Source organism: Hyperolius riggenbachi, chromosome 1 (assembly GCF_040937935.1).
Source record: "Hyperolius riggenbachi isolate aHypRig1 chromosome 1, aHypRig1.pri, whole genome shotgun sequence".
NCBI lineage: Eukaryota > Metazoa > Chordata > Amphibia > Anura > Hyperoliidae > Hyperolius > Hyperolius riggenbachi.
The window spans coordinates 286,446,621-286,460,256 of NC_090646.1; the positions used below are offsets into that span (position 1 = coordinate 286,446,621).

A 13,636-nucleotide genomic window follows, 5' to 3' on the forward strand; every position below is an offset into this window, starting at 1 on the left:
TCCAGCGCGAAATCGATATTTTTAGTTTACTGATTGTATATACAATCAGAATTGTACATGTATGGGCACCTCCAACCAATCTTAACCGTTTACTACGCACACAGTGAATTTGCCTCTAGCAGTCTCTAGTGCATGAGACCTGCATGGCAACAGTGGCCTAGTAATACGGGATTGGTGGATGTTTGTCCCATTACATATTGTCGGCAGCTGCGCGACCAATCTTTATTGTCAGTCTGTTCACCGTACTTCCTGCGTATGCTAACGGGAGCAGATTAGACGGGATTGGCACGCTCTGTCGCCCTTTTCTTCTTACCTCTGACGATCCAGCAACCGGTCTCGTTGTCCGTCTGCGCCCGTACTTCCTGCGTACGCTAACGGGAGCAGATCTCGACGGGCTCGCGGGGCTGGATTGTCACAATGTGGTATTGCCGTACTCAGGAAAAGTAGTATAATGTGTTTTGGGGTGTATTTTTACACATACCCGTGCTGGGTGGGAGAAATCTCTCTGTGAATGACAATGTTTTTATTTTTTTTTTACACACAATTGTCCATTTACCGAGATATTTCTCCTACTCAGCATGGGTATGTGTAAAAATACACCCCAAAACACATTATACTACTTCTCCTAAGTACGGCGATACCACATGTGTGACACTTTTTTGCAACCTAGGTGCGCTAAGGGGCCTAACGTCCTATTCACAGGTCATTTTGAGGCATTTGGATTCTAGACTACTCCTCACGGTTTAGGGCCACTAAAATGCCAGGGCAGTGTAGGAACCCCACAAGTGACCCCATTTTAGAAAGAACACACCCCAAGGTATTCTGTTAGGAGTATGGTGAGTTCATAGAAGATTTTTTTTTTGTCACAAGTTTGTGGAAATTGACACTTTGTGAAAAAAAAAATACAAATCAATTTCTGCTAACTTGTGACAAAAAATAAAATCTTCTATGAACTCGTCATACACCTAACAGAATACCTTGGGGTGTCTTCTTTCTAAAATGGGTCACTTGTGGGGTTCCTATACTGCCCTGGCATTTTAGGGACCCAAAACCATGAAGAGTAGTCTTGAACCCAAATGTCTTAAAATGACCTGTGAAATCCTAAAGGTACTCATTGGACTTTGGGCCCCTTAGCGCAGTTAGGCTGCAAAAAGTGCCACATGTGGTACTGCCGTGCTCAGAAGTAGTAATATAATGTGTTTTGTGGTGTATTTTTACATATACCCATGCTGGGTGGGAGAAATATCTCTGTAAATGAAATTTTTTTTGATTTTTTTTTTTTTACACACCATTGTCCATTTACAGATATATTTCTCTCACCCAGCATGGGTGTAACGATTGTGGAATTCTCTCCGTGATCAGCGCACAGGACGTGCGCTGACACTGCGGAAATCCTCCACAAGCGTATAATTTGAGGGAACCCAGCAAAAGGTGCAACGCACCTGTAGAGGGAAATTCCTGTCGGCAGGTGGAGCCGTGGAGTGCAGAGGAACAGCTCCTCCGCCCTGCCACAGACGCCAGACAGGAATTGTACGAAGGGAAGAAACGCAGGGCAAGATAGCCCTGAAAGAGAGAGATTAAAGCGACAGAGGGTATGTGTGTCCACCAATCTAGTCGCCACCCTGCGACGATGAACACACAACCATGAAGACCAGGTGAGAAGGCAATCGCCAGAGATGGCGATTGCTAACAGCGACACAAGACCGAATAAGCACAGATGAGGAATGTATGTATGTCCACCAATCTAGCCGCCAACCTGCGATGGTGGACACACAACAAAGGAAACCAAGTGAGAACGCAATCGCAAGAGAAGTGATTGAGAAAGGGAATGAGCACAGGGACAGAATGTATGTATGTGCCCCAATCTAGTCGCCAACCCGCGATGGTGCACACACAACAGCAGAAACGAAGTAGGAACGCAATCGCGAGAGCGGCGATTGTTAGAGGTGACACAAGGCTTAAGCAAGACAGGGCATGAGAGTAGCAAAGGCACAGTAATCATACAATGAGAAGATAAGGAAAATAACAAACGCTAACTAAACGCGAACACCGCACTCATTCGCAACAGCGAACGGGTTTACTGCGCGGTCCCCGCGTGTTAAGCACAACAGAGACAAGCACGCCTAACTAACCACCGACAGACAAACATGAAACAGAGGACGCGAGTGCTTGCTTAACGGTTACCTCACCGAGCCTCCAGCAAGCGTTCGTATCAGACAAGACAGATGCACGAAAACAGGAATAAGTGAGAGATACGATCCACTGCTCTTTCCGCCAGAGCGAGTGCGACCCAAGTAAGGCAACAGGGCTAGCAGGATCCGCTGCTCTTTCCGTCAGAGCAAGTGCGATCCAAGTATAGAAACAGAGCGAGCTGGATCCACTGCTCTTTCCGCTAGAGCAAGTGCGATCCAAGTAATGCAACAGAGCTAGCAGGATCCACTGCTCTTTCCGTCAGAGCAAGTGCGATCCCAGTATAGCAAGAGAGTTTAGCAGGATCCACTGCTCTTTCCGCCAGAGCGAGTGTGATCCAAGTACAGAAACAGAGCGAGCTGGATCCACTGCTCTTTCCGTCAGAGCAAGTGTGATCCAAGTACAGCAAGAGAGTTGTAGATCAGAAGGATCCACAGCCGCTACTGCTAGAGGCTAGTGTGATCCAAGCACGACAGACAGACAGAACAGGCAATACAAATAATACAATCCTGACTGCTCTAGCAAGGATGCCTAATACAGTCCCAGGAATTACTCTAAGCTAATCTTCAAACGATAAGCATGGCTGACACTCCAGGAGTGTTTCACAGGACAAACCCTTATGACCAGCGACGTACTGTGGAATCACATGGTATATATAGAGCAAGCCTACAAAGGATGTGGCTAGGCAATTTGCATGACAAACGTATGCAAATCCCCCAGCAGCAGCAAGCTGCAAAACTGCATTCTGCAGGTCTCTGGAAAAGAGACCTTTTGTCAGACCTGAACAGTGGTCAAAAAGCTGCCTGCCTGCGCAGGCAGCTGAGCGGATCGTTACAATGGGTATGTGTAAAAATACACCCCAAAACACATTATACTACTTCTCCTGAGTACGGCGATACCACATGTGACACTTTTTTGCAGCCTAGGTGCGCTAAGGGGCCCAACGTCCTATTCACAGGTCATTTTGAGGCATTTGTTTTCTAGACTACTCCTCACTGTTTAGGGCCCCTAAAATGCCAGGGCAGTATAGGAACTCCACAAGTGACCCCATTTTAGAAAGAAGACACCCCAAGGTATTCCGTTAGGTGTATGGTGAGTTCATAGAAAATTTTATTTTTTGTCACAAGTTTAGTGAAAAATGACACTTTGTGAAAAAAACTATAAAAATCAATTTCCGCTAACTTTTGACAAAAATTAAAATCTTCTATGAACTCGTCATACACCTAACAGAATACCTTGGGGTGTTTTTTTGTCTATAAAGGGGTCACTTGTGGGGTTCCTATACTGCCCTGGCATTTTACTGGCCCAAAACCGTGAGTAGTCTGGAAACCAAATGTCTCAAAATGACTGTTCAGGGGTATAAGCATCTGCAAATTTTGATGACAGGTGGTCTATGAGGGGGCGAATTTTGTGGAACCGGTCATAAGCAGGGTGGCCTTTTAGATGACAGGTTGTATTGGGCCTGATCTGATGGATGGGAGTGCTAAGGGGGGTGATTAGAGGGGATAATAGATGCAATCAATGCACTGGGGAGGTGATCGGAAGGGGGTCTGAGGGGGATCTGAGGGTTTGGCTGAGTGATCAGGAGCCCACACGGGGCAAATTAGGGCCTGATCTGATGGGTAGGTGTGCTAGGGGGTAACAGGTGGTGACAGGAGGTGATTGATGGGTTTCTCAAGGTGTGATTAGTGGGGGGAATAGATGCAAGCAATGCACTGGCGAGGTGATCAGGGCTGGGGTCTGAGGGCGTTCTGAGGGTGTGGGCGGGTGATTGGGTGCCCTAGGGGCAGATAGAGGTCTAATCTGATGGGTAGCAGTGACAGGGGGTGATTGATGGGTAATTAGTGGGTGTTTAGAGGAGAGAACAAATGTAAACAATGCACTTGGGAGGTGATCAGACGGCGGGTCTGCAGGCGATCTGATGGTGTTGGTGGGTGATCAGATTGCCCGCAAGGGGCAGGTTAGGGGCTGATTGATGGGTGGCAGTGACAGGGGGTGATTAATGAGTGGCAGTGACAGGGGGTGATTGATGGGTGATTGACAGGTGACTGACAGGTGATCAGTGGGTTATTACAGGGAAGAACAGATGTAAATAATGCACTGGCAAATTGATAAGGGGGGGGGGGGGGGGGGGGTCTGAGGGCAATCTGAGCATGTGGGCGGGTGATTGGGTGCCCGCAAGGGGCAGATTAGGGTCTGATCTGATGGGTAACAGTGACAGGTGGTGACAGGGGGTGATTGATGGGTAATTAGTGGGTGTTTAGAGGAGAGAACAAATGTAAACAATGCACTTGGGAGGTGATCTGACGTCGGGTCTGCAGGCGATCCGATGGTGTGGGTGGGTGATCAGATTGCCCGCAAGGGGCAGGTTAGGGGCTGATTGATGGGTGGCAGTGACAGGGGGTGATTGATGGGTGATTGACAGGTGATCAGGGGGGATAGATGCATACAGTACACGGGGGGGGGGGGTCTGGGGAGAATCTGAGGGGTGGGGGGTGGTCAGGAGTCCCAAGGGGGCAGTTTAGGGAATAAAAAAAAATAGCGTTGACAGATAGTGACAGGGAGTGATTGATGGGTGATTAGGGGGGTGATTGGGTGCAAACAGTGGTCTGGGGGGTGAGCGGGGGGGGGGGGGGGGTCTGAGGGGTGCTGTGGGCGATCAGAGGGAAGGGGGGGGATCAGTGTGTTTGGGTGCAGACTAGGGTAACTGCAGCCTGCACTGGTGGTCCCTCGGACACTGGGACCACCAGGGCAGGAGGCAGCCTGTATAATACACTTTGTATACATTACAAAGTGTATTATACACTTTGTAGCGGCGATCGAGGGGTTAACAACCCGCCGGCGCTTCCGAACGGCCGGCGGGTTGTTGTCGTCGTGGGTGGGTGGAGCCAGTTGCCGGGGGAAGCGTGCGTCACCAGTGACGCGATCGCTCCCCCGGCATGCCGAAAGGACGCAAAGCCCATGGGCGTATTTCGGTCCTTTCGGCGTCCACTTTGCCGCCGCCCATCGGCTGTGGGCGGTCGGCAAGTGGTTCATTAATGTTCTATATACCACTACTACTTCACATACAATTATCTCATTAATTTATTTTTAGTTCAGGTTTGGTTTAACTTATGTTACACATAATAGATTTTTATAACCCGCACACACTAAAAAATAGCTAATGGTCTCTGGCGATAATCTAGCTTTTATAGACTTTTCATTCTCCTCTTTAGTGGTTTACTGAATTCCATAATGCTTGGTTTCTCTGAGATGTAAGAGGCACCCCAAAGAGGATCACTAGATTTGGCTACACAATGTTTATAAAATTCACATAACATTGTCGCATATTCATATTTTTGTTCTATATCTTATGCTGCAGCGTGTGATCATACATGTAGACTAGTGAATTGACATAATCATGAGACTGACGACCTTGTTTGTTAAAACATTGATTTATAAAAAGCAGTTCTTTCACCTCCCTGGTGGTATTGATGGCTATACATGTCAATACAAAATATGCTGTGAACAGTATTGACGTGCATACACATCAATACTCTCCTGCACTGTATACTAGACCCTTGCTTGACACATTTTAGGAAGTTACAGAAAAATAAAGTTATGAAAATTAATTAGATCACTTTTTGCACAGAAATCCTGGGGAAATTGAATGCCAGGGGGGTTAAAGGACTTACTATGCAAAATATGAAAAACAAAGTTAGGTACCTCTTTAACCACTTGCCGACTGCCCACTACCTATGGGTGTCGGCAAAGTGGCACGCCCAGGACCGCCTAACGCTCATCGGCGGCGGCTCCTTGGGCACTGAAAAACCTGGGATCGCGTGCATAGATGTGCGCATACGCCTGCATTAGGCTCCGCCCACCCGCTGCGTCAACGCATCGGGCCAATTAGCAGCACCGGCGGGTTGTTAACCCCCAATCTGCCGCACCAGAAGCACATAATACGCTTTGTAATGTGTACAAAGCGTAATATACAGACTGCCCCCTCCCCTGGTGGTCCCAGTGATCCAGGGACCACCGGGGAGGTGGCAGCCCATGTGTAGACACACACACACACACACACACACACACACACACACAGATTCTGCCCCCCCCCTGCCCCCTGATCGCCCACAGCACCCCTCAGACCCCCCACCCCCCCCGATCACCCCCCCCAGACCACTGTTGGCACCCAATCACCCCCTAATCGCCTATCTATACCCCTCTGTCGCTAAATGTCAATGCTATATTTTAGATCAGGTCCTAAACTGCCTCCTAGGGGCTCCTGATCACCCCCACACCCTCAGATCCTCCCCAGACCCCCCCCCCCCTGTGTACTGTATACATCTATTCTCCCCTGTAATCACCCACTGATCACCTGTCAATCACCAATCAGTCACCCCGTCACCACCTGTCACTGCCACCCATCAGATCAGACCCTAACCTGCCCCTTGCAGGTACCTGATCACACGCTCACACCCTCAGATCGCCCGCAGACCCGCCCTCAGATCACCTCCCAAGTGCATGGTTTACATCTGTTCTCCCCTCTAATCACCCACTGATTACCCATCAATCACCCTGTCACCTCCTGTCACTGCTACCCATCAGATCAGACCCTAATCTGCCCCTTGCGTGTACCCAATTACCCGCCCACACCCTCAGATCGTCCTCAGTCCCCCCTGATCCCCTCCCGAGTGCATTGCTTGCATCTATTCCCCCCCTCTAATCACACCCTGAGACACCCATCAATCACCTCCTGTCACCACCTAGCACTCTTATCCATCAGATCAGGCCCTAATTTGCCCCCTGTGGGCTTTTGATCACCCGGCCAAACTCGGGTACAACTTAATTGTGGCTGAGACCAACCGTTATGCCACACAATACGCAACCGCCAATCCAAGAAGCTACCATGCCCAGCCTTTTTGGGGGAAACCACTCCACGTTTCCGAACGTAACATTTTTTGGGGCCTTCTCCTTAACATTGGTCTAGTCAAAAATAATGTATTGCGGTCTTATTGGTCTACGCACCTAATACACCACATGCCCATGTTCTCTGCTGCCATGTCCAGGTCATGATTTGAGAACATCCAGCGCTTCCTGCACATCAGTGCCAATACAACCTGTCATCTAAGAGGCCACCCTGCTTATGACCGGTTCCACAAAATTCGGCCCCTCATAGACCACCTGTCATCAAAATTTGCAGATGCTTATACCCCTGAACAGTCATTTTGAGGCATTTGGCTTCCAGACTACTCCTCACAGTTTTGGGCCCCTAAAATGCCAGGACAGTACAAGAATCTCACAAGTGACCCCATTTTAGAAAGAAGACACCCCAAGGTATTCTGATAGGAGTATGATGAGTTCATAGAAGATTTTATTTTTTGTCAGAAGTTAGTGGAAAATGACACTTTATGAAAAAAAACAATAAAAATCAATTTCTGCTAACTTGTGACAAAAAATAAAATCTTCTATGAACTCCCCATACTCCTAATGGAATACCTTGGGGTGTCTTCTTTCTAAAATGGGATCACTTGTGGGGTTCCTATACTGCCCTGGCATTTTAGTGGCCCTAAACCATGAGGAGTAGTCTGGAAACCAAATGCCTCAAAATAACCTGTGAAATCCTAAAGGTACTCATAGGACGTTGGGCCCCTTTAGCGCACCTAGGCTGCAAAAAAGTGTCACATGTGGTATCGCCGTACTCTGGAGAAGTAGTATAATGTGTTTTGGGGTGTATTTTTACACATACTCATGCTGGGTGGGAGAAATATTTCTGTAAATGGACAATTGTGTGTAAAAAAAAAAAATTTACAGAGATATTTCTCCTACCCAGCATGGGTATGTTTAAAAATACACCCCAAAACACATTATACTATTTCTCCTGAGTACGGCAATACCACATGTGTGACACTTTTTTTGCAGCCTAGGCGTGCTAAAGGTCCCTAAGCGACTCTGTTCTAATTTTGATTCATCAGTCCACAGAACACTATCCCAAAACTTCTGTGGTAGTGTTCTGTGGACTGATAAACCAAAATTAGAACTGGTTGGGCCTATGGATCAATGCTATGTTTGGAGGAGGAAGAACAAGGCCTATGAAGAAAAGAACACCTTGCCTACTGTCAAGCATGGCGGAGGGTCAATCATGCTTTGGGGCTGTTTTGCTTCTGCAGGTACAGGGAAGCTTCAGCTTGTGCAAGGAACCATGAATTCTCTTCAGTACCAGGAGATATTGGATGAAGAGCAAGGTTGGCAACAGTTAATCCAGCAGAGATAAACATGGTCAGGATACAAAGCAACAGTCGGCAACAGGAAATCAAGCAGAGGTTAAATGTGGTCAGGATACAAGGCAATATTCGGCAACAGGGAATCAAGCAGAGGTTAAATGTGGTCAGGATACAAGGCAATATTCGGCAACAGGGAATCAAGCAGAGGTTAAATGTGGTCAGGATACAAGGCAATAGTCGGCAACAGGAATCCAAGGTAGTGAGCGCATACCCAGCAACAAGCCAAAGCGAATGCTCTCACGGGCGATGACTGGGGGCGCTCATTGGGTTTAAATACAAGAGTTAACCAATCAACATAAACGGAATGGAAAACAAACCACTCATCATCATTCAGCGTGTCAGCTAATCAGCTGACACACAGGGCACACGTGAGCTACTGTTTACATCTGTGGAGCGCGTACTGAGAACGCGTCCTCCGTTTATCCAATGGCCTCTGAGAACCACCCTGTGTTTCACTGACGTCAGCGGCTCGCTGAGACCCGGAAATCCGAGCTGCGGCATTATACCGCCGTACAAACACCACAGACCTTATACCCCATAGTGCCAATTGGGCATCATTTAAATGCCACGGGCTACCTGAGCATTGTTTCTGACCATGACCATCTCTTAATGACCACCGTGTACCCATCCTCTGGTGGCTACTTCCAGCAGGATAATGCAGCATGTAACAAAGCTCGAATCATTTAAAATTGGTTTCTTGAACGTGACAATTGAGTTCACTGTACTAAACCCCCCCACTCCCTAGATCTCAACCTAATAGAGCATCTTTGAGATGTGATGGGACAGGAGCTTTGTGGCCTGGATGGGCATCCCACAAGTCTCCATCAACTGCAAGATGATATCCTATCAATATGGGCCAACATTTCTAAAGCATGCTTTCAGCACCTTGTTGAATCAATGCCACGTAGAATTAAGGCAGTTCTGAAGGCGAAAGGGGGTCAAACACCGTATTAGTATGGTGTTCCTAATAATCCTTACACGTGTGTGCGTGTGTGTGTGTATATAGATCAATAGATACATGTGTGTGTGTGTGTGTGTGTGTATGTATGTATATGTATGTATGTATGTGTGTATATATATGTGTATATGTATATGTATATATATATATATATATATATATATATATATATATATATATATATATATATATATATATATATATATATATATAATATATATAATTCTTTTGTTGTTTTTTTGTTCAGGGTGTATTCGCAATATTCCATTAGGTTGTACAGAATCCATCTATTATTATCCATTGGTCAATGCCTTGGTCTCCATGGAATGCAGCAGTCTCTCCTCAACAGCAATTAGTTCTGATAGTTCTAAACGTACAGCAGTTGTTTCTAATACACCTCTCTTATACCATTAAAGGGATCCTGAAGTGCACTGAGCACCCAGGATATATTTTTTTTTTCAGCAATGAACCTCCCCATAAGGGAGGCTCGTAACGCAGTGTGCTGTTGGAGGGACACTTACCTATGAGGGGCTGCTCCTCTAGCCCCCCATGTTCATGTGGAGTGTGCCGCATTCCACTAGTAGCATCCACATCGACTGGCAGAGATTCCGCCTGTGGAGTACGCCTCCGAATGCCAAAATGGCACACTGCACCTCCCAATGGCATACTCTGTTACAAACCTCCCTTATGGGTGTTCATTGTAGAAAAACAAATCTGTTTCCTGGGTGCTCAGTGAGCTTTGAGTGATAGGCATATGGTGGCTGCCATATTTATTTCCTTTTAAACAATACTGATTACCTGGCAGTCCTTCGTGTCCTGATTTCTTTGGCTGCACTAGTGCCTGAAACCCACACCTGAAACATGTTTACACCTCAGTGACAATCCCTACTGATTAATGTGAATTTTTGTACATTCAGATTTGGGCAAGTCATTTGATGATCACAATTCAAACGGAGTTGGCACTGACATGTAGCTTTTTTTTTTCTTTCATGAATTTGCTACCAGTCTAAGGGCTCAGATTTACAGTATATCTAGGAATATTAATGGTCCATCCAGTTGGTTATATTTCTAATTAATATTTTGCTAAAGTCTAGGGATTTATTTTTTACACATTTTTAAATTTTATCCTGTTTATAGTGATGCAGGACCAAGCACCAGACCTCTAGAAGCCTCATATGACATGGGCAGCACTGAAATCCTTCAAAAAGGAAGCACTGAAAATATCAGCAATGGGACCAATAGCAATATCCAGGCTGCAAAACGCTTGGCCAAACGCCTCTACCATCTGGATGGATTTAAACGCTCTGATGTCGCAAAACATTTAGGAAAAAAGTAAGTAGCATGCCTCCAAATGGGGAAACAAATGTTTGCACAATTAATTGTAGGAATTAATGTGCGTTCACAAACTGTCAATTTACAAAGTAAACTGTCGTTGTCTACATGTGGGTTTGATATGGCTGTGTACAATTTAATGCTATAGGCTTGCTATACACCAGCAGTTCTGGATGCTTGCTTGGCTTACCAAGGGCGAAAAGGGATAATTTGCATATTCAGTAGTAGTGCCTTGTGGGTAACCACAAATGTTCACTTATAGCTGAATTATTGCAGATTTCCCAAACAACTGGTCGTTCTGACGTCAAATCAGGCGTGTGTACAGTCTGTCGTTCGGGTGATAAGAGCGGACTTGAGCGATCCGCCAAGCTAACTTATGGTTCTATGGAGAACAGGGCATTTATATTTTTTGATTCTGCTTCTCCATTGTAGTTCCTTAGTCTAATAGCCTGTGCTGTGAGTCTGTTTGACAGTTTTGAGGCCTTAAAATGAAGTCAAGCCTTTTTCCAGTTGGCAGGTCTTCTACTTCACATTGAACAAGGGTGCTTTGCAAATGAGAGGAGGGAGGAATATTTTTTTTTTTTTTTTTGCTGTACCTCCATGCCCTTGCAGAGTAACCCCAATGCCAGGAACATTGTAGGCTCACCACAATCAAAGGCTCATCTGTTCCAGGCTATACAAGCCATCATGGGGGATAGGTAGTAAAAAGGAGTGAAAAAGGCATTTAAAAAAAAAATTACATTTTTTTTCAAAAAATTAAAAACTATAGGAATGACCAAATTAGAATTATTCAACCTCTAGGGAATAAATGATCTGTTGTGTTGAAGAACAATTATCAAAGGCAATAGAAATTGCTGACAATATACCAGAAAGCAGCATTCTAATGCTCAAGCAGATTGTTTTAATACACTGCCAGTTGTTTGCCCTACTGCCTTTAGAAATGTTAGATGAGTAAATGAATTAGAAAAGTAAAGTGCATGTGATGCAGGGCTGATAATTTGCTTGCACGAGGCGAGTTTTTCATGATTTTCTACCCTGGTTTGAAACAAGGCATGTAAAATACATGACTCATTCATCCATTAAAATTGAATTTGCCGTATTATAAATTGCCTATTTTTGTGTAAATAAGCTGCGTCACAATTTTCAAAGCATACGTAATTATAAACACAATTAGGACCCTTAATTGTGCTTAAAGTGTGCTTTTTAGGTGCTCTAATTGCTGCTGTCAAAATGAACTGTTTGCTAATTAAACATTTGTCTTGCAAAACAAATCATTTTGTTTTGTGTTGATTTTCTTTCTTGATTTTCTTACAGCAATGACTTCAGCAAGCTAGTGGCAGAGGAATATCTTACATTTTTTGACTTTACGGGTATGACCCTCGATCAGTCACTCAGGTGGGACAATGTTTTGTAAAGTTAAATTCTCTGTTAATGGTGGCAATTGGCTGTTGGATTCTGATATTATTTGGAGGGTTGCAGAATGCCCTTTGCAATATTAAAACCTCCCCCCTGGAATTTAAAAAGTTATCTCACCTTATCTTCAAATTCATGCAATTATTATTGGACCCTTTTCTTCTGGCCCTTAATGACCTCACCACTGCACTCCCATAAGGCCTTTTAACCCTTTCACTACTGAGGACATTGTTACCTTATCATGGCTTTACCTAACATTGACAGCCAGTGACAAACACTTTGTCATGGTACCTAAAAGGTTTAAACTCCCTTATGGTAGCATTACTTTTTTCCTGTAGCGGTGTCACTTTTAGAAGATAGTAACAATTTGACTGGCTTTGGACTAGTTCCTCTCCTCATGGGGAATTATCTGTATTTCTTTCATTCTCTACAAAAACACTTCCTGGAAATTATCTATACAAAAATGCAATTCAGCCTCCCTAATTGCTGAGCTTTATTTTGACTGGTTAACTGCCTTTCTGTAAGTGCATTTGAAAATAAAGAAATCTCTGAAGATTTTTACCTTGAAGAGCTGGGCTAGTTCCAAATCGATCGCATTTGTCAGATTTTTGCCACCTATTGTAAGTGACCATGCCATAAGAAGAAAACATGATTAGTGCATTTTTGTTTTAGGACAAATCTACATCTTGTGTGTATGAACATTTAAGTGACCCAGAGATGAATAAAGCTGCCGTTTTTTTACTTACCTGGGGCTTCTTCCATCCCCATAAGCATGGTTGTGTCCCTCACCATCCTCCAACGATGTCCCGTTCAGCTGCAGTGAGCCTCGGTAAGCGGCTCAGTGAGGTCAGCGGCGGACCTTCTGCGCAAGCACAGAAGGCCCTGGCTGACATCTGTCAGACTGAGTCCGACTGAGCCTCGTACCGGGGTTTGATTGCGGCTGCTCGGAGGATTCCGGGAGGAGTGCGGAAGTACGGCGAGGGACACATACATAGTTATGGGGCTGGAGGAAGCCCCGGGTAAGGTTAAAAAAAAAAAAAGGCAGCTTTTTTATTCTCTGGGTCACTTTAACTACTTGAGGACTGCAGTGCTAAACCCCCCAAAGACCAGGCCATTTTTTACAGTTCAGACCACTGCAGCTATAACTGTTTATTGCTCGGTCATGCAACTTACCACCCAAACAAATTTTACCTCCTTTTCTTCTCACTAACACAGCTTTCTTTTGGTGCTATTTAACTGCTGCTGCGATTTTTAGTTTTTATTATATTCATCAAAAAAGACAGGAATTTTGTCAAAAAAATTATTTCAACTTTTTGTGTTAATATTTTTCAAATAAAGTAACATTTCTTTACAAGTTTTTGTCCAAATTTATTGAACTACATGTCTTTGATAAAAAAAAATCCAATAAGTGTATATTTATTGGTTTGGGTAAAAGTTATAGCGTTTACAAACTATGGTACAAAAAAGTGAATTTGCGCAC

General features: G+C 44.9%; 1 protein-coding gene across 8 annotated transcripts in view; it reads left to right on the forward strand.

Annotated features, from left to right (window-relative positions):
* Positions 1 to 13,636, forward strand: part of PSD3 (pleckstrin and Sec7 domain containing 3) — a 674,009-nt gene that overhangs the window by 240,116 nt on the left and 420,257 nt on the right. For all 8 annotated transcript variants that reach the window (XR_011020476.1, XM_068233673.1, XM_068233676.1 and 5 more), the window contains 2 exons: positions 10,549 to 10,743; positions 12,058 to 12,138. Coding sequence is in view for 7 of the 8 variants with exons in the window: in XM_068233673.1 (XP_068089774.1) it covers positions 10,549 to 10,743; positions 12,058 to 12,138 (276 nt within the window). In the remaining variant the exon portion in view is untranslated. The remainder of the gene's footprint in view (positions 1 to 10,548; positions 10,744 to 12,057; positions 12,139 to 13,636) is intronic.